The following is a 25,354-nucleotide window of genomic DNA, read 5'->3' on the forward strand; positions in this document are numbered from 1 at the left end:
AAATGTTATTTATTACAAACACCTGATTGTTCATCTTTGTTCACTTAATTCATTGTGCATTAAATAAATAATGGATTAAAACTTTACAAACAACTTTAAAAATGTGTTAGTGTATACTATTGTTTATTTTAGGTCATTTTATCTAATCTTTTTCTAAAGTGTTTATAATACAAATGTACAGTTTCCATACTTGTAACCGTGATAAACACTTAAATATATGTAAATTTAAACTAAGCTTTGGTACCGAAATTGGTACCGAGAACCATGAATTTTAACTGGTATCGGTACCGAATACTGAAATTTTGGTACCGTGACAACACTAATGGACAGTATATTTTGATTTCCTAGGTAATGAAAGCATATATCTTGAAATCCCTCTGAGATTTTTTTTTTTATCTTGTGTGTAAACAAAATGACAAGAATTTTGCACCTGGCTTTATCATATTTTCAGACCTATCTCCTGATTGCACATATTTAATGAGTTAATTCACAATTTGCTTAATTAAACATACAAATTTCAAAAACTTATAATACGTTTTTATATACTTGTGTAAGTAATCAACTGAGGAAGTTTCTGGGTGATTTCCATTATTTAAAAATTTTGCTCTATTCACCTGTAGTGTCTTGCCTAAAAGGAACATAAACTGATATTTCCAACTGACACACTACAGGAAAATATATAAATAACTGGCTTAAAATAATTTTTGTATGTTTGAAAACTGACATGCCTAAGACTTTTGTACGGTACTGTATATCATAATTTATTTAGATTTAATAAAAAAAAACTATGATATATGACATTTTATGTAAATAAAATATTTAATATTACTAAAATAAAATATATGACATAATTTTTTACTTTATTTTTTTTTAGTTATTCACAGCCTCATAAGCATGGGGGGGGGGGTGCAATAGTCTTTTAATCTCTATTGTGACGAATAGCTGACTGAAATGGTTTCTCAAACAAGAAAAAATGTAGGACGGGACTTTGTCAGGAATTGATTGAATCATTGTATAGTTGTTGTTTGCTATTGATGTTATACTGTGTTAGTGACAGGTTGTCCCTAAATCATTAATACATACTGCAATATTCCCAATTTAACAAGAGTTGTCAATTATGATTTCATGGTGACTTTAAAATAAGTAATAATTGATGCGCCTTTCTGTGAACAGAAAAGAAGGGCTGAGTTTTTGGCCCTCCTCAGTGAGCAGCCATTAGTTAAACACAGAGAGTGTTTAAAATCATCCACAGCATGGAGTCTGTACCATGCTTGAAATTAAAGATTTATATATACACAACTAAGATGGCATACTGTTATATTGTTGCTAATGGGAGTTCCCTACAGAGATCTTTGATTGGGACACACACACACTTGCATCCATACACACAATTAAAAAGTAAAGAATCACACGCACAGGCAAACACACAGTTAAAGGGCCTTTGGGTCTATCTGAATAGGGATCACCTGGTGGTTTGGAGATGAGAAATGGGAGTGTGGGTGTGAAGTTAATTTGATGGAAATTTATTTTCATTTACAGAAGGAAATGTGTTTCATACTTTTCCTATTTCATGCTCACAGCATTTTATACTTAGTTTTTTTTTCTTCACATGACTGGTAAAAAGGTTAATATGGTTCATTTTCCTTTTTCGGCAAACATTAATTTAGCATTGCGGTAGTTCAAAAATGAAACAGACATACAAGAAAAATGCTCTGTTCAAGGGAAATATTACTAGCCTGGTAATACCAGACTCTGCTACTTCACTTTGCTTCGTAGACAGAGTCTGGAATGGCATAATAGAGAAGTGTTTTCTCTCTCACTTGGGGGCGCTTCTCTGAAGTTTAAAATGGTTTCCCGTTAGCCAATCAGATAAGTTTATTTATGACGTATGTTATGCGCCGACACAGCCATATTGAACCACAGACATCATGCATCGAACTCAAATCTACGATCGAACTTCCACTGTAAAGCTTCAGGCGTTTCCCGCTGGCTCTGATGTCTAGTGGTTAAACATGATATATAATTCGTCTTGTGTATATCTAACGGGCAATCTTTGGTCTCATTAATCTGTAATTTGGTCCTTGGCAAATCGTTTTGGCTGAAGGCAAAGTAAAGTTTCATAACTTTATAATTTAGGCTATTTTAACGTTGTATCCTACTGTAGCTGTCTATGGTTTTTATGATGTTGATGTGTGTCCAAGCAATACCATGGATCAAATGTGTAAAATCAGAATGGTAGCTTATATTTATTAAAGATTACAATGAAATGACAGGACATTGTATGACAAAAGATGGTTACATAAAATAAAAACAGTATAACGTTACCTCTACATTCACATTTTGTGCCAAACTAAATGTGTAGCATAAGTGGGCAAAATGAGTTAACAAGTTCAATCTTTCCTGGGCTAAAATCACTTCTCGAAAAGATGTGCACAGACAGCAACTTCATATCAGCGCGCCAGTGTGTTGACAAACCCGTCACCAACGCCAACAATTTCCCACGCACGTACATCATGGATGTTGGACCCCACACGTAGCCGCCTGCTCTATTCGCCGGGTAAAATAACCTGGAGAAAGTTACAGATATTATATAGTAATGTGCAAAGTATGTGTGTGGCAACAATTTTTATTTGCTTTGCTGAAAAGTGTAATGGTTATATATAAAAAAGATCACTTCTGGCGCTTTCCGGCGCATGCGCAGACCGAAAGCGTCCGTGCTCTCAGATCACTTGGACGTGGCTGTGGTTACAAGACGTAAAACGATATAAATACTGTTCGTTTTCTCTCACAAACCGCTCGTTTCGTGTCTTAGGCCATCAATGTGTACTTACATTTACGAGTTATTAAATCATGTTTAATTTGGACTTCTCTGTGCATGCTCTTTGAGGTGGACCCCATATACCTCCATTATATGACTGACAGACAAGAACGGTTTGACCTAAAAATATCAAAATTGAAAATACTGTGGAAAAAAAGACGCCTACATCTTGGATGCCCTTGAGGTAAGCTAAAACATATCAAAAATTAATTTCAAAGTGAACTATCTCTTTAAAATTAACAAATGGCTTCTGTCTTCAAAGTGTCTGGCTTACATATGTGGGTTGATCAGTGTTAAAAGTAAAAAAATCTAAATGAGATAGTTTGAATGATCCACTCATCTGTTGACGTCTTGACTCCTTGTAAAAGTCAGGATGGGCAAGTGACAGATGCTTGGCAAGGTTTGTTTCATAGCAACGTTTGCAGACCTCCTCCTAGTGTGGTAAGGTCTCTTGGTTCACCTTTTCCCATTTCCCTCACAGTTTATTAAGCAAAGTTATTCCAAATATCACTTCTAACGCTCTCTTAATTAATTAGATTGATCATGTTGAGTGAGATTCACTGGCTTTGTCCATTTTGTTCCTCTATGTTGTCACATTTGCCAGTTTTGCATAAGTTTGGGTAATGCAGATTGGCTCTGATTGGTTGGATTATCCTTTTATTCAGGAGAGAGTTGTAAATGAACATGACACTGTGGGTTTGTCAGAGCATACATTAGAAGACAGCCATGCATAATTTAGTGGTGTAATGAATTAAGGATGTCTGTGTGTGCTTGTCAAAACAATCGTGCTCTTAAGACGTTGCGGACAGAGATCTCAAAATACACCCCATTGAGAGGGACAGAGATGGGCTAGCAACGACAGCCTCTGTGAGTGTAAAGAGAGAGAAAGAAAGATTGTGTAAGCAGAAGTTTATAAAAACATGAAAGGAGAATATATATGTAGAAGCTCCCATAAATCTTCTTTTTTGTTTGTTTGTTAGTTTTGTTTTGTTGTTTATTCATGTAAGTGGAGTGGAGCTCTGTATAAACCCAAGTGGGTTTCGTTCCCCTCCTTGTACTGTATCCTTGTGATTTCCGTTCAGAAAAACAAAAACAAAAACCTAGCATGCATTTTATTAGTCGCAGTTTTTGCTATCTGATAATTAGACTAACCCACATCATCATACTGATGTTATTTCAATATATCGTGCAGCTCCATTCCGCTCAGCACACAAATAACACTCTCAATTGATTTCAATAGTTTGATGTTATCATTTTGTGCTCTAATAAGCATCAAAATGCATAGCAAACAAATACTTGGAAAAATAATACATTTTATATACAATACATATATCTTTCACATCATCTTTGTCTCTCTCCCTGAAGGACGAGAGATAAAGACCTGGCATCTCAGGCTGGCCCCTGTGGCATTTGAAACTATCACAGCCAGCCAATAAGAATAGGAGGTTGCCACAGGGACCATGAGGGTTGCCAAGGCACATCTCAGCATGCCTGTCCTGCTCCTGTCACTCAAACACTGGTCCAGACAGGGGCTTGAGTCTCTGGGACACTTTTACGCTGGGCTGCTCCTGTCATGCTCTCACAGAGCCCGCCGCCATGTTGGCACTGGGCGGCAGACGGCCCCTGAAATGTAGCTTGGCGCTTTAAAACCATATGTATCAGAGTGAGAGTGCCAATCTCAGATCAACACAATCTGTGCCAAAACCAAATGACCAACCTGCTGCTTACTGCCTACACATCCTAACCATCAAGTGACTGATTTGGAGTGCTCTGTAGTCTGTAATAGGCTCTATGCACGAACCCTGCTGACGTGTGTCCGAAAGAATCTCAGTCAGCTTCTTTACTTCCGGAACCGCGTTCTGCAGGCCAAGTGTATAGCGGCAAAACTTTAATAAAATCCGTTTTCTCAGAAACGGAGACAACGATTTTAGAAACGATTTTTCGTATGATATGAGAGAATACTAACCCTCAAAGTTATTGATCTAGCTTGAAATATAGAATTTAAATAACTTCTCTTTTTTTACTCTTGTGTGACAACTAACTGCCTTACAGTGTTGTTAACATCATTCACGTTAACCGCAGGACGTTTTTATAAACAGCAAGTGTAATTTGATACTATCTCCACCTAACGCAAAACCGGCTTCTGATGCAGCACCGGATGTAACTGGGCGTGCTGAGACAAACCCGGAAGCGATCGTGCATAGAGGCTATAAGGTTGGGTATCATTAAAGATTCACATTCCAATTCAAAAGCTTTCGATTTGATTCGGAATAATCTGGCTTTATTGCCCATTTTGATTAAATATAAAAGAAATTTTCTCTCTGGCAATATTATACATTTTACATTAACAGTTAACTCATCATTAAATGAACTAGCTCATACGAGTAATTTGTTTAAGGAATGTGGCTACAGTGATCTTTCTGTCTTTTGTTAAATTACTAAAAAGAACCAACTCATAAGAGTCAATTTTTTGTCAACTAAGCTGGCCACGGACTAAGCTGGCCTCACTCATATTGGAAAAAAACTGACATTTCAATACTTGTTGCGATAGGACAAAAATACAATTCTTTTATTATTATTATTTTTTTTTTTTAAACCAGAGGACTGGAATAGCTCTATTTGGAAAGAATGAATCATTCTAGAAAGATTGGGGTTATTTTGTAGTGCATCTGCAAAAAAAACAAAAAAACAACAACAACAAAAAAAACAATTTAAAATATTTTAAAATGACATTTTTTCTCTGAAGACTTTTTTTGAGTGCCAACATTTTAGGGCTGAACAATTTAGGAGAAAGTTTTACTCTTGGATATTCTCTTTATAAGAACCAACTTAAATCTTTTTCACCATAAAGTGATTATTTTTTCTATTAAATGTTCATGTTGTAATTTTTTATTATAAATCTCTCTACAGGCCACATTCACAGCCTATTGTTTTTGACCCATTCAGTAGGACTAAAAAATTATAATCATGATTTTATATAAAATATTATTATAAAATAAAAAGAAATATTTAATATAGTATTTCTTTTTTTTGCAGTAATATTACTTAATAATACTTAATACTTAATGTCTTAATTTCTTCATTTTAAAATTTTAAGGGGTGTAGATTTACTAAACATGGCAAATTAGCGCAATTCCAAAACATCACAGACAGGAGTGGAAAGTTCTGATCTACTAATGACGCAAAAATTAAAGAACACAAACACAGTCAGATCATTTCCATAATGACCAACGCAATCTACCAGTTAGTGTCTGGTTTAAGACGTGCTTGTTTTGGGCTGGTAAATAATGGCACAAACACCAGTACATTGATGAACGCAAACCTTGGTAAATCAATGTGCTGCTGGTTTCAGAGTGGCACTGAGTTTATTTAAAACTGCACGATGTGCTCCACTTTTGTAACTGGACACAGTGCCAAACTCACGCACATAAAATGTAATTATTCACAGTTTTTGCTATGCCAAATCGTCATACTTATTTTATTTCAATATATATCAAGCAGCTCTACTCAGGACAAGACACAAATAACATTCCACATTTTTGCTCCTAATTGATTTCAATTGTTTGATGTTAGCATTTTGCTAAGCTAATGGTCCTCTAATAAGCATCAAAATGCATACCAAATGACACATTTATATTGAATGAAATGAAAGCCCGATTTATTTACCTTTGTAGTAGATGTTTTACCAAGCTTATTGTAATTGTGGAATTGGCTTTTCTGTGAAGGATACAATGCTCCCTTAGACTTTGTCCTTCGTAGGCATCATAATAAGAAGGTTGCCTTTTTTGGAAAAGTCTGGCGAGCACTTATGATCCCCAAAATGGCCACCCTATCTAAGCAGCTGACTAGGGTCTGGAGCAGAGCAACGGAAAGTGCAAATGTAGCCACGTCAACTGCTAAATGCCAAACTTATCAACGCCAACAGATATTATGCAGCCACCAGTTCATGGAAGCAAACTCAGATGCTCAGTATTTGTGATTTTCATTTCTGTGTTTGTGTTACATTCGCTGTCTAAATGCAGAATTATGCCAAGCTGATACACACTATTCTCTATCTCACGCACACATACAATAACACGGCCGTTTGTTTTGGTGCAAAGGTTGTGTCATCCTTTACGCCACAAACTGCAAACTCATCTCCGACTGACACGTTGCCAGACAAACCCTGCTAATCCACCTGTGTAATCCACCATGTGTGTTTGTACGTGTGCGAGCGTTTAGTCTCGGGATAGGGGATTGATTTAGAAGGGTAAACTCCTTGATCTGAGTCCCCAGTTAATTAAATGCCAATTGGATTGGCCTGCAGACCCGAATGCTTCCTGTGCGGTGTCCACTCTTACACACAGACATACACACACGCAAATACATGACCTTTCCCGTTGTTATGCTCACTACCAGAGTGCTTTTCCATTGTAGTCTTCAGAACTGAAATATCAGTTGGCAGCATCACCATATTTATGCGCATGTGTGTTTTCTGGTAAATGATTGTCGATATCTGTTCTTTAATAACGCAGCTTTATTACACCCGTGATTATAATGATAATAGGACTCTGGCTGAACATTCCATGTGACTTTTATATTACAGACCATGTGATCACTGGACTGGGATATACAGTATTACATTAACATTCATTCATTTGGAAGACACCCCCCGGAGCATCCTGATGGCCTGTTCAAGGACACAATGGTGGATGATTCACCCATTTTTAGAGTTTGAACTTTGATTTCCCTTATCACAATGATTTAAACATTTAGAAATTTTTTTTTTTTCATTACATAAATATATATCCTAATGCATGTTCATATATGCTGGAAAAAAATAATAATTAGTTGTTACACAATAGCTAAGAAGTTACATAAGAGATGTGTAGCAGCTGTGTTGTGACTATGAAAGCAGGCTATTTTATCCATATGTTACTATGTTACTCTTCTCAAAAGTTCCTGCAAAACTGGAGGTTTAAAAACAGAAAAATTATACTTCTTTTGAGTAGTTGTTTGTTTATGGAATGTTTGTAATTGACTCAGAATTCAGGTTTTCAGAATTTGTAAAGTTGGTTCCTTAAGACATTTTGGCTATTTTGGAGAGGCTAGCAATAGCAATAGTTCCACCCTTCCTTCAGAGTGTCTCCAAAGCCACACCTCCAAAAAATATGACATGCACAGCAAAGTCTGCTGAGCACCATGAGAGATGTTGTTAAATTTCCTCATGTCACAAAGCTCATAATGTTTTAATTATAATGAACATAAACATCTTACAGAGCTCTTACTTGTACCACCTGACTGCTGCAGATTTATCTTGGCATTGATAGTGTTGCCATTGAAATGTATAAATCCGAGTCAGTAAATCCGAGGGGATGTGAACAGCTCTGAGTAGACCATCATAGGTTGTCATCTATGCTATGTAGTTATGGTTATGCTATGCTGTGAATGCAGCAGAAGCTCGCTGTTTTGGTTCAGGAGGAACTGTAAGGCGGCTGCTCAACACAGAAATATTTTCTGTGTTGAGACAAATCTCGTGCGATGTCCTAACAACCTGGATAATCACACAACCTGTGCCATGGTCCGTAATGACACGTCTTATCCAGCCCGATCTCATGAAAGTTCGTGTCTATGGCACGAATGTCATTTCTCGTGGCATTTATACGCCAAAAACAGTTTTTGCGTGTATTTGGCACGCGATTTTCGCGTACATATGATACGCACTTTTTTGCGTATAATACGCACGAACTCCCCACCCCCCTCCCCCCTAAACCTAACCCAGGGTTTTTTAGTGCGTACCATATACACGAAAAAAACACTTTTGGCGTATAAATGCCACGAGAAATGACACTCGTGGTATAGATACGCATCTTCATGAGACTGTGTTGTCTTATCTGTGAACTAATGACTCCTTTGAACTGATTCACTTTAATGAATGGTTAAAACAACTGATCTGTCCAACATGAACTCAAGAGACATTAATCGGAAACACTATAAGGTTCTATTTATTAAAGTCTAGTTAACTACATACAGTAGCTAACATTCCATTAATATTAGTTTCTGTGTGGATTTACTCCATGACAAAACCACCCCAGTCATTCTAGAATGATTCATTCTTTTCAAATAGAGCTATTCAAGTCATCTGGTGAAATTGTTTTTATATCGCAATGTCATTTTTTACCAATATCGTGCAGCCCCAATCCTCGCTATGTGTTTTCTATACAGAGGTATCGACATCGGTAAATATCTATTTCGGCCATATTAATATCGGTTATCGGTATCAGCCAAAATTTTCACATCGGTGCATCACTAGTCTGTGAGACCAAACTCAAGAAAACTGATCTTTTTAGCAGTCGTTATGAATTAGTTTGAAAAGAGTTTTTTTCTCTCTGTGGTTTGCATTTTGATTTGAATATACATACAGTCCAAAGACTTGCTGCGTTTACATGGACCCAATCTGACTTCTAGCACATTCGTAATAAAAAAAGTCACATAACCTTGTCAATCAGAATAAATTGGCCAAATCCGAGATTTTTAAGATTTCTTTTGGATTGTAAGGGGTGGGTTAACCCTTTTCTTATCTGATGAAGAGGACATGTAAACATTTGATCGGATTATAAACCAAAACTGGAAAGGACTGCGCATGTGCAATGACGTAGAAATGGCGTAATGAAGGGAATGAATGAAGTGTCATAAATAACTGTCGCATCATTCTAAAAATGTCCTTCCACTCATCGTCTGTGAATTGGAACAGGACAACGTCCCACCAGTCCTTGTTTCAGACACTCATCCACAGACGGTGCGGGAATGGGTGTTTTTCCTGTTTGCGTCACTATGGTTCATGTGCTTGTTGTCTCCAATTTAAGAAAAGCAGTAATTTAGTAGAATAGTGTGTGCAAACCAAGGGAAACTCAGTGCGTGCATGTAAAAAAAAAAAGTCAAATTTGAAGCGTGTGACATAAAAATGCGCGCATCAAGCCGATCACTATATTTAGTGTTCATGTATACACTGTGTTCTGAGTAATAAATCATAAAAAAATTGATTGAAACAAACGGTGTCCATGTAAACGTAACTACTGATAACAGACTCTGAAAAAATAGTAATGCCAAACCCAAAGAATAAAGTGTTCCAAGGCCATTGAAAGGCAGATGCAGTGTGTGTGTGTGTGTGTGTGTTAATAAAGTCTGCAGAATCTTGCTAAGGTGAGGAATAGATGAGTCAGCAGACAGGTACAGAGGACAGAGGTTTATCAATAAAAAATGCACACATACTCGTACACTTATTATTAAATGCTTTACTGTATACTTTCCAAAGTACATAAGTGCACACCTAAACAGAGTAGGGATGTGCATCTCCTTACAGTAGATGAGACCGATACGATACAGATCTCGATGCATAGCCAACAATACGATAAATTAAAGATACATAGCAGCTACCGATGTGATGCCATACGATTCACTAATATTACGATGCGGTGCGATCCGATTTCGATTCGATTCAACGCGATGCGATTCAATATAATATGATTCAATGGAGAAAAAAATATGATGCTATGCAATTCAATGTTATATAAATAGTTAACATTTATTTCTTTTGTCCAGACACACAACAAATCATAAAGTAGCTTAAGTGCCATCTGACTTTTAATGCTTGGCTCTTTCACATAACATTTGGTTTTCATAAAACAAAAAGATTAGGCTAAATAAAAACAGACATTCTTTTCCTGTCCTGTCTCCAGTTACACATTTATCAGTGAAACAATTTAAGGATGCTCAGGGATAAACAATAAAGAAATGTTCTGTAACTTGCCAACAGGCGTATTTGAATCATATATTATACTGTGTTCAGAAAGCAGGAGCTGTTTTAACATAAACAATAATACAAATGAAGAAAAAAAAAACCTTTCACAAACAGGTCTTTCATAACTATTCAAATGTAAATAATGTAAATCAACTGAAAAACTATTGTTTGTAGTCACAGGCTTCTGTAAATGCGTCTTTACATTGACTTAACAAGGAAATCACAATGCAGCAGTTACTTAATAAAATATTGGTCTCAAATGATTGGTCACTTTCTAAATAGTAAAAGTATAAAACATCTACAAATAGTTATACATGAATAAATCTAATAAATCAAATTTTTTACCGATGCAGATATGTTAGAAACGATGCATTGCGATACAAATGCCAACTTGTATCGATGCACACTTATTTAAATCGATGCATCGTTAGCTTTTATGCCAATGCACCGATGCGAATCCCTAAAACAGAGGTGTTTAATATGTGTTAGCTTACTAATGTGTTGTTGAGAGAACGCTAATAAAAAAGTATGATCTACTTTTCAAGGGGTTGCTTTTCTAAATTTGGATGTAGAATTATCACTAAATATTAATGTAACCTCATCTGGTAGGGATTTTTTATACCTGGTGGCAGTTGATTATTTATTAAACGGGTAATAAAAAAGCAATATGTTATCATTAAGGGGCTACATTTTCTAAATTAAAAACAGAAATGTGTGTTTGAGCTTAATTTGTATAAAGTTATGTCAAGAGAATAAGTTTATAGGTGTGTTGTTTAGGCTCAAATCCTGTGTTCTTGATTTCCTTAGAGTCCAGTATGGGGAAGGCATTAATTTCATGGTGGTGAAGCCCAGTAATCTGGCAGCGTGGGAAATCAAGCAAGAAGTAGTGCCTGGGTCCTCCTCCCTGTCCATGTTCTGCCAGCGGAAGGCCAGCTCATCCAATGAGAAGTAAGTACTGTTATGATGTCATTCTCTGCTTTCAAATCAAGTTCATGAATAAATAGCTAATCATTTTATTACTATATGATTTTATGTTTACTATTTATTTCAGGCATTTTGGATAAATCTCACAAAACACATGATTACATTTCACCCAAAAGTTAAAAATATAGAAACAAAAGTAAAAAAAAGTAGTCTGTTTTTAGTCTGTGGCATAATTTTTATAATTAAGCACATTTCATCTCAGTTCTCATTACCATATTGTGAGGATTTAATTCTGATTAATGTAAGGTGCAATTTTTTTTCAGTCAAACATCATTCAATTTAAAGTCATCATAGCATGCTTAAAGTAAAATTTGATAAATGGAAATAGTAATAATAATTGTATAACTATATTGAAGTACACAATACTGAAATACAGTCATGAGAATCATTGTCGTGGGAAAAAAAATGCTTAATTTTCAGGAAAACATCAATGTAAAATCAAAAATATTGTATGCTCTGTCACATAATATATGGTGCACCACTTGAAATTTCACACTAGTAGTCTCATTATTTTTTCATTCTGTTAACTGTTTTCTCCCCCGTTTGTACAATGAGGTTGTAGGGTTGGGGACTGTTGTAAAACAAATGATTAGCTCCAAGGCTTTGTAATCTGGGCTCCTAGTATTTCAGTTTCTGTCACTCACTGGCTCTTTTTCTTCCTTTGAGGAGAGAAAACTCTTCACTGTAACATATTCCACCTGAGTGCTTTTTAATCACCACACACACTCTTTGATTGATTAGGCCTCGCGAGTCCTCCTCCGTGGATTTTCTGGCGCATTCGCCGTGTCTCCAACATCTCCTCTGCTTTCTCGACCATTCAGCGATTCCTTGGCAGCGTCGTCCTCAGCCCCGCTGTCCTCCTCCAGTGCAAATTAGCTCCTCGCAGTCCCCCTCGTCTTCCCGTAGCAGTCCCCCTCATGACGGCGCCGCCGTTAGCACCGCTCTAGGTTAGCTCCCCAGGCAGCGTGAAGAGATGGGTTAGGAGAGAGGAAAGCCGGGATGGGAATTCTAATAGACGTTTCTGCGATTTATGGGAGTCCGTCCTGATATCCAAAGCATGTAGAAATCTCCCAATGGCATGCGGAGTGAGAAATTTACGACCCGAGCGCCACCCTAAAGCTGTCATCGTCGCTGGTAATTGCTCGGCTCTCGTACTCATGTGGTTTTTATACGGTGGGGAAAATTGGTTCCTGCACTTAAATGCTTCTCTGATTCAGTTGTTGCTGTGAGTCACAAGCTGACAGGAGAGATGGAAGGAGAGAAAATGAATAATAAGAGAAAAAATTGTTGGTTTTATTAGTGTATTCTGATCACACGTTCTGCCGTGGCAAAAACCACTGAGAAAAGAAGAGCAAGTTGTGTTTTTGCCATTAAATAAACAGGGATGACACACCTTCCTTTTTTAACTCACTGACATGTGGCACTTTACTTTTCCCCCCAATATGTTGTTGTTGTGAGAACTAGATAATATATGCTGTTTTCTTTTTGTTATATAAAAATGAGCTAGTTTTAAACATGGCAAATGTCTGTATCCCCTTCAAGAAGGGGCTTTGACTGTATCCTACAATTAAAATCATATGTCATAATTTTCACAAAATCTGTTAAATTGATATTTAGTTCACTGTAGTCAAATACTATTTTGCTGCTTAATATTTTAGTGGAAACCTTGATATGCTACAATTCAAAATTGAAATAAGAAAGATAAAAACAGAGTGCAAGACATTTATAATATTACAAAAGATTTCTGATTTAAATAAATGCTTTTGAAATGACTGTTCTTCAAGGAATCCTGAAAAAAGATGACAGTTTTCACAATAATATTAAACAGCAAAAACTGTTTTCTACATCAATATTAATAGGAACCATTATTAATAATTAAGCACCAATAATAATTGGTAATAATTTTGCACCAAATTAGCATATTGGAAAGATTTCTGAAGGATCACGTGACACGGAAAACTGCTGAAAATTCAGCTTTGCCATCGCAGGAATACAAAATGGTGTTTTAAAGGTGCAATGTGTAACAATTTTGAGTATCTATTATGAGAAATGCAATATGACATCCATAACTATGTGTTTAGTTGTGTATAAAGAACTTACTTAATAAACATAATGTTTTTATTACCTTTGAATGAGACATTTATATCTCCATAACCACAGGAACCCCCTTCTATGAAGGTTGACATATTGTGACGTCATGTTTCTACCGTAGGCGACAGCGAACAAACAAAGCTACTGAGCGCGGTTCGTTACTACCTTGAAAGAGAAGTTGATCACGAAAAGTTTTCAAAATCTTATGGGTTTGCTATGTGGGGAGAAATGTGCTGGTTACGTTTGTGAGAAAATCAGCTGATTGCTATTGTTATATATTAAGACCCTTGATCCTCACCTGACTATGCCTTTGTAAACTTTATCCATGATGTGGTTTATAATGGACTGTGGTACAGAAACAGTGACAATGTTACAAACTCTTGGCTTACTCTGGCTATGCATCTGCTGTCTCAGTCGACGATATGTTTGTCCCATTTTAGCCACCGTAGCTTCTTTAAAAAGGGAGGGGGGAGCAATGGGATGAGCCCTTACTGCAACTTGCAACCGAACCACTAGATGTCGCTAAAAAATACACACTGCACCTTTAAGCATCACGTCTACATAGTTAAGCTATTATATCCTCTGTGTCACCCATCACAACACACTCTCCCCAGCTTGTATTGTTGACTACGTCTCTTCAGAAGGCTGTAATACCTTTGGATGTTTGCGGCAGATGACCTTCAGGTCAGGTATTATCAGTCTAACAGTCTAACCTAGAGAGAGAGAGAGAGGGAGAGAGAGAGTTGAGGGATGACAGTCTACAGAAAGGAGAAGAGAAGACTAACGCTCACTGTATTGATTTACTGCCACACACACGCAGGCAGAATGTATTTTCCCCGGTTGCACAGCCACAACTAATGAAAATATGGGGAAATAAAATTAGAGAAGTCTATGGGTCATTGAGAGCAGAGATAGAGGGTAGAGCATAGAAGTCACACACACATGCTGGGTTTTGGCCTAAGTATGATGATTAAATGTGATAATGAAAACACAAATACTATCTCACTCACTTAAAGGAGTAGTTCATTCACGCTCATGTCATTCCAAAGTGATTTTCTGTCTTCCACTGAACGCAGCTAAAGAAGTTTAGAATCTCTGAGGCACTCTTTTCAAAGAATGTGAATGGCAGACACTATTGAGCTCCATGTACAACAACAACAACAGAAGACTCAGAAGTTCAGAAGAGTTTGAATTAGGGCTGTCAAAAGATTAAACAATATTCGATAACCTCATATTTGGTAATTGTTTGTGATTTACTGGATAAGGATTTTAAAAAACATATTTTTACTCTAAATTTCTACACCATAAAATATTTTGGAACTTATTTTGGCTAGAAATATATATATATACACACACACACACACACATTTTAACTATGGCCATGGATTTTTTATTTTATTTTAATAACTTACATTATTTTCTAGGTGTAGAAACCTAGTGCGTTTTACTGGATTTTGTTCACATAGTAGCACAATAGTAGTAGCACTTTTTCTTTCTTTCTTTCTTTCTTTCTTTCTTTCTTTCTTTCTTTCTTTCTTTCTTTCTTTCTTTCTTTCTTTCTTTCTTTCTTTCTTTCTTTCTTTCTTTCTTTCTTTTTTTCTTTCTTTCTTTCTTTCTTTCTTTCTTTCTTTCTTTCTTTCTTTCTTTCTTTCTTTCTGTCTTTCTTTCTGTCCGTCTTGCTTTCTAATGCAATTAATTGTGGTAAACTGTAGGGCAATGAGGTGGTCAGTCTAGGCTACATACTACATGACTAATGCATCATGTTTACAAAAACTCAGCGTGTTTATACGCTGAAGGCAACCATCAGATAGGGAGGGAGAGGAATGGGGTTAATAGGACACATGCAACAGTATACTGGCTACTGATTCCCTTCTTCATCTATGTTTGTGAGTGTCTTTGAGAAAGCAAGAGATAATGGGTTGTATACCAGAGTGCTCCACTGAAGCATACTGTTGTAGAAATTGGTAACCCCTCACCCCGCAAAGTTTACTGCAACATCTCAATGCACACTAACCGAATGCTTTTAGACACAAGGCTAAAGCCACTCGTGTTGCAAGAGGAAATATTTACACTCTTTTGCTTGGTTTGAATGCTTGTTGAACAACATGATGTGTGTAATCACTGTGGTTAAAAACATCTGACAAAAATTACACTTCACTGTTAAATTTTCAGTCTTGTAATAAGTATAAACAGGGCTGGGTAATTTATATTTATAAAAAATATATATAGAATCTTATGTATGTATTATACTTTTTTAATTACCTTTTAATAATATATTTTATTACCAGTTGTTGTATAACATACCCGTTGTTGAATCAGAGTTCAACATGAAAATCATTTGTTTAAATGGTATTTTCACATATTTCTAAAACATTTAAAAATGGTAAATGAAACCAATCAAGGCATACAGTGAAACATATTTTTTCTTTCTAAGCTAAGATACACTAAGCATTAAATCATTAGCATAATATCACAAATGGAAATGAGACGGTTAATTGTATCTAAAATGCTTTTGAGAGGTAAATGTGCATGTGTGTTTGTATATGTTCACAGGCTTTAGAATTGTAAAGGGGCTTAGTATCTGGAACCTCACTGTGGAAAAAAAAGTTAGTATGGAGCCCCTAAAGGGACCTTTGCAAAGAAAAAAATGAAGACTTAAGACAATAAAATAAGGATTGGTTGGTTGCGTTGTAACCAACAGTTTAATAACACGTTGGTCTTTTTTTAATCTAGAGAAGTTTAAACTTTGACATCCATGCTCTTGTTTTCCTCATTGTCATGACCGTGGCAAAAATTGTATGCAAACTGGAAATTGTAATGTGTGTGCACGAGAAACGAATGGCGTGCGCACAAGAAACGTATGGCTTGCACACACGAAACTATCATGTGCGCAGGAGAAACTATCATGTGTGCACGAGAAACTATCGCTTGCGCGGGAGAAACTATCGCGTGCCCACGAGAAACGCGATAGTCTTTATTTTTAATTTCTTTTTGCAAAGGAATTAAAGGGGCTCCTTTAGGGGCTCTGCACACTACAACTCTGTGAATCATTCTAAATCAAGGGCAAATCTGCTGTGGGTTTATAAAGTCCATTCATAGAGTTGGATACTCTGGCCATAAATTGCTATTTGAATTGCTCTTTTTACAGCTCTCCAGGGTTAAATCACCAATTGTCTTGGTAGATGTGTGTTTGTGTACACGTGTAAGAGAGATAAAACATTAGTAAAGGCCCTGGGAGATCTAACACTGACTTACAACTTAAGTCTGTGTCTGTGTGTGTGTGTGTGTGTGTGTGTACCATTTCATATTTTACTACAAATTTTGTTCCACAGAGAACAGTGCACAGTGAGGCATACAGACACAAAGAAATAATGAATAATCTCACACATTCAATCTTACACTTACAATTGTATCATTTAAAGTCACATTTAAAGCTCATTCAGACACACATACTGTATAATAGTGTGTTTATAGAATAAGAATAAGGCTGCTTCCAGGTTTTCATACTATATATTGTTTAATACAGTGTATATACTATGAAGTATGCAAAATTAGGAGTTTAGTGTGTTCCATTTTATTTGCCCATTGAACATAGTTAGTTGTTCTTTTGAACTTTCTTTTCGTGTTACGGATATGTGGTGTTGTCATAGACGCAGCGCGCATTAGGTGGTTGTTTGTATCTGTGCATTACTAGAGTGAGCTGAAATGACAAGAGTGCACATACGTTTGGAAAAAAATATAAACAACATTTATTTACACATCACAACACACAACTATTTACAACATACTTCAATGTGTGGTCACTGGCACAATGTACAATTGTGGTTTTTGCATTTAATTTTCTTTCGAAAAACATTGCAAGGATCTCCTGATATGGGAATATGGGGATATTTCTGACATGTTTTTTTTTTTTTAACACAAATTTATAGTTGTGTTTTTTCTGATAATCAAATTAAGATATAAAACCTTCATTTAATTTTTTTTAAATATGAAATTAAACTTTTTGTCAAACAACATGCTGCGCAATGAGCTTTACTGTTCAAATGAAAAATGGAAGAAATATTTAGATTATTCCTAAAAATAATAAAGTTTTGATGATAATTAATTTAACTACAGACAATGGTAGGAGAAACACCGAATCCTGAAAAAAGTATCAAGGTTTCCTATATTTGTCACAGGTTGGATCAGAGAAGACAGACGAAGAACGTAGTAAACACTGTCTTTAATGTTGATACTCAGGATACACAGGGAAAGTTGAGACAGAGTGTCGAACACGAACAATACCGGACCCTGAACTGAAGACAGGAATGAACTAAATGGGCTCTATGCACAGCAGTATTTCCGGTGAAGGTCTAAGGATGCTGGATTACTTCCGCCGATCGTAGAGTCCAATGCAATACTGAGAATTTACATTTGATTTTATATGGTTATACTAAAGAAACGTTAGTCACAAAAACAGACTAAACAGACACCCCTCATTGTGTTTATGCTTCTTTTTTAATTATATTAAATAAACATAACTCTATATAAAATTACATCTAAACGTATTAAAGTTTCGTTTCAAAGACGGGAGGACAGTAAATTTGGAAGACTCTGCCATAATCCCGTTTTCCTCGTTTTTCCCCCGAAAATGAAGAGCATCCTTGCGTCAAATGCGCGCATATACAGTAGCCCATACACAGAGATGATGATTGCAAATGACAGGCAGCTGTGAGGGAGGTAATCAGTGTCCAGGTAACAGATTGTGGCGGGAAACACAGATAGGGGAACACACGTGACAAATCAAAACAAAGTGAAAGTCAAAAAGAGCCTAGTGGTAATAATATTAAGCAGCACAAAACTTTTCAAAATTTGTGTAATTATAATAAATGCGAGACCTGAGAACCAAATCAGCATTTTAAAAAGACCTCTGAAGGATCATGCAGCCTGTTTCCTTAATAGTGCACGGAATTTGTGGGGATATTGTGGGAATATAATTAGTATTTGTGTCCAGGGGGGTTACATGCTGATATTCTTAGGCCATGGATGAGCAGGAGTGTGAAAATCTCTGTAGGTGTGTGGCCGCAGATGCGTCTTCAGAATTGAAGCAGCTGAGGGTCTGTGTGTCTTATTTGTGTGTATGTGTGTTTGGTCAGGGGCTAAATCTGAACACAGGTGTCTTTTTTCATCACACTCTTTATTAAGGACAGAGAAAGACATATTTTTGAGCCACCCTCTAGGACTACATCACTTCCTAACGCACACAGACACATATACGCAGAGCATTTTAGCTGCAAATTTCTGAAACACATTGCCTAATTTTACCCTTAAGAGTCTTTTCTCGGATGAACGCAAGTAAACAGCAGCTAATTTCATCCCTGCCCCTGAGACTTTCATACGTGACTGATTTCAGATGTGAGTACCCTGAGGAAAACTGTTAATAGATTACACAAAGTAAACTGCCCCCAAATCCTTTTGTCTCACACTTGGATTGGCTAATTTAAAGATTGATTAATTGAGCTTGATTAATTGAGAAGGAAAATCAGAGTTGCACAAGGGTGAGTAAAAGATGACAGATGTTTAATTTTCGAGAGAACTGTTCTTATAATTGTATTCTCTTCTGACAAACCGTGCACATTCAGTATACTGTAAGTACTCTAAATGAAAAACTTTTAAAGTTTAATTTTTACTGCTCCTGGGCAGATGGGCTTGAACAGGTCTGTGAGTAAGACCTCTCGGCTTAAAACAGGATAAGTAGGGTACATATGTAATGCAGAAACAGTAATTTTAGGAATTATGTTTGAGAGTTTGTTCATGACTCAAGCTTGCGCACACATTTTCAAACTGCAGATTTGTCTCAGGCTTTAGAGCTGGCAAAATTGAGCAGGATTTGTCAAAACAGGAGCCGTGGACTTTCTGCCTTCAGAAGTAGCCCACTGGTCAAATAATTCATATATTACAGGGGGTGCAAACTACCACACACTTTGAATATAGATTTTTGCGGGAACTCAAATGTTTTTATCCTTAAATCTAGCCCAAAATTCATATAATGCCTGCATTTTTGCATTCCATTTGCATGGTTTTATATTCTATAATCATATTAATAATAGATAACTTGTATATTATAATTAATATACTTAATAATTTAACTTGTGTGCAAAACGTAAATAATAATTTATTATAAATTACATATATTTACATACATTACTTAACATATTTAATTAAAACATGTTTTTTTTTTTAATTTCAGCTTGATTAAAAGAATTACAAACATATTCCTTAATCACATCAGTTCAAATTAACATTGTGTACCGTATGTATACACTTCCATATGTTTGGGGTCGCTATGATGATTTATGCATATGAAAGAAGTCTCATTTGCTCACCAAGGCGGCATGTATTTGATAAAAAGTACAGTAAAATTTGTAAAATTATTACAAATTAAAATAACAGTTTTATTTTTATATATTTTAAAATGTAATTTATTAATACTGAATTTTCAGCTGCCATTACTCTAGTTTTTAGTGTCACATGAAATTGTTCTAATATGCTGCTTTGGTGATCAGGAACTATTACTTGTTGTTATTAAACTTTTAAGCAGTAGTGTACATGTAGGGGTGTGTGTATATGTATGTATATATATATATATATATATATATACAGTATATATATATATATATAACTAATATACAGTGTATGCAACCTATATGACTACTTCTTGCTCATACTTTGCATCAGTTCTGTAATTCATGTCAATCAGACTTCTTCCCTCAGTGCAGATATCCTACAATCATAATTTGATCCCATCACAAAAAAAACAGAATTTAGAGGTAATCATGTGACCACAGTGTGTTTTTCTGATGTATACCAGACAATGTAATGTATACTCAAGGAATCAGAGACCCACCACCTTGATGAAATCCAATCACAGGTAGCCACTAGAGATTGAGATCAGACGTAAACAGCAATTTTTCTCGACTGACCACTTGTAATTGGATCACTAGACAAATGTTAACACAAGAAAAAGGCTGTGTTTGAGTGTGTGTGCGTTTAAATATGGCCTTCCTCTTTCTGTTTCATATTAAGTTCAGTGTTGTTGAATGGGTTTCATGGAGGAGACATGTAAAGAATGAACAGGTAAAGAATGTTATTCCCACATTCATAATATTAGAACCAATTATCTTTATAAATGGCTTCTTTAGTCTCAAAGGGAAAGAGAGAGAGGGATACTCCCTGCCAGCTTGAGAGTTTTTTTTCTCTTCTTGTTAGACATGGACTTGCTATGTCTGTGTCCAAAACTCAGAATTTAAGAGTTGAGTTTCATTAACATAACTTCTTGGAACTGAAAATGTATTGGCCACTCATCACTAGAAGTTGAATCGGAATTTTAACTGGAATTACGTGAATTTACTGAATTGCAGTTTTAAATAATTTGAACAGTCCACAGATGATATACACAACACACACACACACACACACAGATATACTGTGACGAAACGACGGCCTCCCCCTTATTATCACCGCAACCCCTTAAATAGCCGTCCCCTCACCAGGTTCCCAAGAGTGGGTGTGAGAGAGCAGGGGCGCGGTAACAACCAGGACTGGCAGTACGCGATAAGACAAACCTGAATCTAGCCTACTACTAATTTAACAACACATTTGAAGCGCCGACATAGCGCGAGTGCAGCAGAGCATATTGTGGTCTATGTATTATAATTCATGCATTTTTTTTTCATACAGTTATCCCTAATATATAGACGCACACAATCACAATTACTCACCCTCATGTCATTCAAACACATACTGTAAGACTTTCATTTATCTTCGAACATAAATGCAGATATTTTTAATGCAATCTGATAGATTTCTGTCCCTCAATTGACAGTCTACTACACAACTTCCACTTTGACGCTTCAAAAAGTTCATATAGAGATCGTAAAACTAATCCATATGAATTGAAGTTCAAATTCTCTGAAAAGACTGGATTACTTTAAATGATGAACAGATTGAACTAACTCGTTAAGAGTTTGCTGCACTAAAGGGCCTTCTTTCTGACTAAATCAATCTGGTGCCATCAAGGATACTGTACATTTCTGTTTGCCTGTTATCATGCATTTATCAGATTATCTGAAAGTGGCAGGCTTTTAAGTCTTTTTGAAGCATCATTGGCATGACAGTCCATTTTTGTGGAGGAAAATCAAACTGATTGAACAGGTGCGCTTTAATTTCCGTTGGTTGGTTCTTTCCAAATAATTGTTTTGGACTTTTCATGCCTAATATTCTCTGTCTCAATGATTAAACGGCTGCTAACATTGTAGCCTCATCAGCAATGATAGCACATATACATATATTGGTCCTTGTTCTGGCTTAATCTTGGCTTTTTTAGGCCTTCCATAACACTTCCAATGCTCTTCTCTGGTTCTCCTCAAACCCAATACACTCTTTCTAAGACGCCTACATTTGAATTTAATGATTTAGATTTCTTTGCCTTTCTTTTTCTGCCCTCTTTCTGTCTATCAGCACCAGTCGTATGATTCACTAGTCTGATTAGCTGAGCTTGTGTCCTATTATCGCTTAGGTGCAAAGGCCAATTTCTTCATGCCTGTTTCACAATAACACACTGTTACTGTTACAGGCACCAAAACGGAGTCAGGCATTGCAAATGCATGTCATGCCACTTATTCGCTTAATGTGTCCTGAATCACATATTGCTATACACTCTTGGGATTAATTATCAGTTTGGAGTGCTGATGATATTTACCTGGACAGGAAAGTCATTAACAAGCAGAAAAAGTTGTATGCACTCTTAGATACTGATGGAGAGCGATGTATTTTTGTGTTGATTTATCATTATTATAATTCTTAACTTGTATGTGTGTGTAAGTGTTAAACCCAGTTTCAGGAGTATTTTTAACATCCATTATGTTTTGTTCTCATTCCTGTAGAGGAAGTGCAGATACTTTTGGTGTAAATGCTTTAAATATATATTTTCCAGCTAAATGGTAAATAGTTAATTGTTCACTTACACCGAAAACAAATTGTGCAGAAACAATTTTCACTTGTAAATGAATCAATTACAAAATAACGGCAAGTAACAGATTTAATTAAACTGAAATTTTTGAAGTAGAAAGACTGAAATAGTTATTTCTGCCGTCTGAAGCGGAATTATGTTTGGCCGTTTCAGGTGTTTGTTCACTCACACACACACACACACACACACACACACACACACACACACACACACACACACACACACACACACACACACACACACACACAGACACACACACACATATATATATAGACTCACCTAAAGGATTATTTGGAACACCTGTTCAATTTCTCATTAATGCAATTATCTAATCAACCAATCACATGGCAGTTGCTTCAATGCATTTAGGGGTGTGATCCTGGTCAAAACAATCTCCTGAACTCCAAACTGAATGTCAGAATGGGAAAGAAAGGTGATTTAAGCAATTTTGAGCGTGGCATGGTTGTTTGTACCAGATGTGCCGGTCTAAGTATTTCACACTCTGCTCAGTTACTGGGATTTTCATGCACAACCATTTATAGGGTTTACAAAGAATGGTGTGAAAAGGGAAAAACATCCAGTATGTGGCAGTCCTGTGGGTGAAAATGCCTTGTTGATGCTAGAGGTCAGAGGAGAATGGCCCGACTGATTCAAGCTGATAGAAGAGCAACTTTGACTGAAATAACCCCTAGTTACAACTGAGGTATGCAGCAAAGCATTTCTGAAGCCACAACACACACAACCTTGAGGCGGATGGGCTACAACAGCAGAAGACCCCACCGGGTCACTCATCTCCACTACAAATAGAAAAAAGAGGCTACAATTTGCGAGAGCTCACCAAAATTGGACAGTTGAAGACTGTAAAAATGTTGCCTGCTGATGAGTCTCGATTTCTGTTGAGACGTTCAGATGGTAGAGTCAGAATTTGGTGTAAACAGAATGAGAACATGGATCCATCATGCCTTGTTACCACTGTGCAGGCTGGTGGTGGTGGTGTAATGGTGTGGGGGATGTTTTCTTGGCACACTTCAGGCCCCTTAGTGCCAATTGGGCATTGTTTAAATGCCATGGCCTACCTGAGCATTGTTTCTGACCATGTCCATCCCTTTATGTCCACCATGCACCCATCCTCTGATGGCTCCAGCAGGATAATGCACGTATCAGTGCCACGTAGAATTAAGGCAGTTCTGAAGGTGAAAGTGGGTCAAATACAGTATTAGTATGGTGTTCCTAATAATCCTTTAGGTGAGTGTATATATGTATAACATGAAGATAAATAATGGCAGAATTTTAATTTCTAAGTTAATAATTGCTATCATGTACATTGTGGATGACATTATATTTCATCATTAAAGCTGTTAGGCCTGTTGATCAAACATCTGCCTCTCACTAAAAAAAGACAATTCCATTTAATTCTTTGGCCCAGATATCTGTTCTTAAAGACAAAAAATAGGGTTTTCCTCACAGGGATGGTATGGCCTCATAAAGACAAATCCTCCTTTGATCTGCAGTCAATTCTTGTTGTGTGTTTTTTTGTGTGTGTCTTATTGGAGACTAAAACTGTATAATGGTTTAAATGTAATATGTCCAATTCTGCCTGTGGAATTTCTACAAAAGGATTATAAATAAATAAAAAAATGAAATCCAGTAATTACATCCCACTTTAATTTGTTCATCTGGCCAGCCCTGAAAAAAGTTACCATGTGACCATCGCTGTCAATGCGTTACTCTAAAAGTGGTTTAGGGCAATAATTTTCATGTATCAAGATTGTAGGCTTAGCTGAAATATATATGAGAACCAAGTTTACATCACACTTTCATGGTTTTAGCATCATGTGTATACATATACACACAAATATATTCCATTTGCAGTCCATGCAGTGGGATTTTGATGGTTTCGTTGGTTAAAATATAGCAGAGTAACTGTGGATGATAGCAGGAGTCAAGCAGTTTTGGGCTGTAATTAGCATCAGTGTGCCAGTAGAGCGGTTGAGATGCGAATGGGTCTTCATGCATGAAATTAGCCAGTGTTAGCAGCCCCTGTCATCAGGAGGCATTAAACATTAGCCTCAGTGGTGGCAGCCCTCCTCATCAGGAAACATAAGACATTAGCCTTACCGCTTTCTGCCAAACTCATTAGACAATATGAGATGAGTAGCCACTGTGCTAGCAGCTCATGGTTAAACAATAGTCCCTAGTCTCCCATGTCACAGCTATTTTAAGTTCGCTGTCTCAACTGATAAGTGTCAGGGGTCTGGTTGCAGCAGAGAAGAAACTGGATCCATGTGCAGCAGTCTTTATTACAAACAAACTCAATACTCAAACAGAAATACTCAGAACTTCAAAAACAAGAACAGAACAACCAGCAAAATAGCAATGGTAACGCGTTAACAGATAAACACAGGATAAAATACTCAGTAACTAACAAGTTTATATAAGCTAAATTCATCAATTAACCATTCAGAAATGTCCTGTTGCATTCTACATGTTGTCACTTCTTGGGTCACTCCATCATTGTCTGACTCTGGTTTGAACATAAAAGGCTAAAAGTGAAATTTTCAGTGCAGGTCTGTGTGAGGCAAAAGGACACAAGCCGTTAAAACTCTGCGCCGGAAGCAGAAGCTCAATTGCATTTAAAGGGATAGATACAAAAACAGTGTGTTTTTGCACA

General features: G+C 36.5%; 1 protein-coding gene across 2 annotated transcripts in view; it reads left to right on the forward strand.

Annotated features, from left to right (window-relative positions):
• Positions 1–25,354, forward strand: part of LOC120470000 (transmembrane protein 132C) — a 190,029-nt gene that overhangs the window by 87,978 nt on the left and 76,697 nt on the right. For both annotated transcript variants that reach the window (XM_039659365.2, XM_089130523.1), the window contains exon 3: positions 11,406–11,546. In XM_039659365.2, coding sequence (XP_039515299.2) covers positions 11,406–11,546 — 141 coding nt within the window. The remainder of the gene's footprint in view (positions 1–11,405; positions 11,547–25,354) is intronic.

This window comes from Pimephales promelas, chromosome 4 (genome assembly GCF_988280905.1).
Source record: "Pimephales promelas chromosome 4, fPimPro1.hap1.1, whole genome shotgun sequence".
In the NCBI taxonomy this organism is placed as follows: domain Eukaryota; kingdom Metazoa; phylum Chordata; class Actinopteri; order Cypriniformes; family Leuciscidae; genus Pimephales; species Pimephales promelas.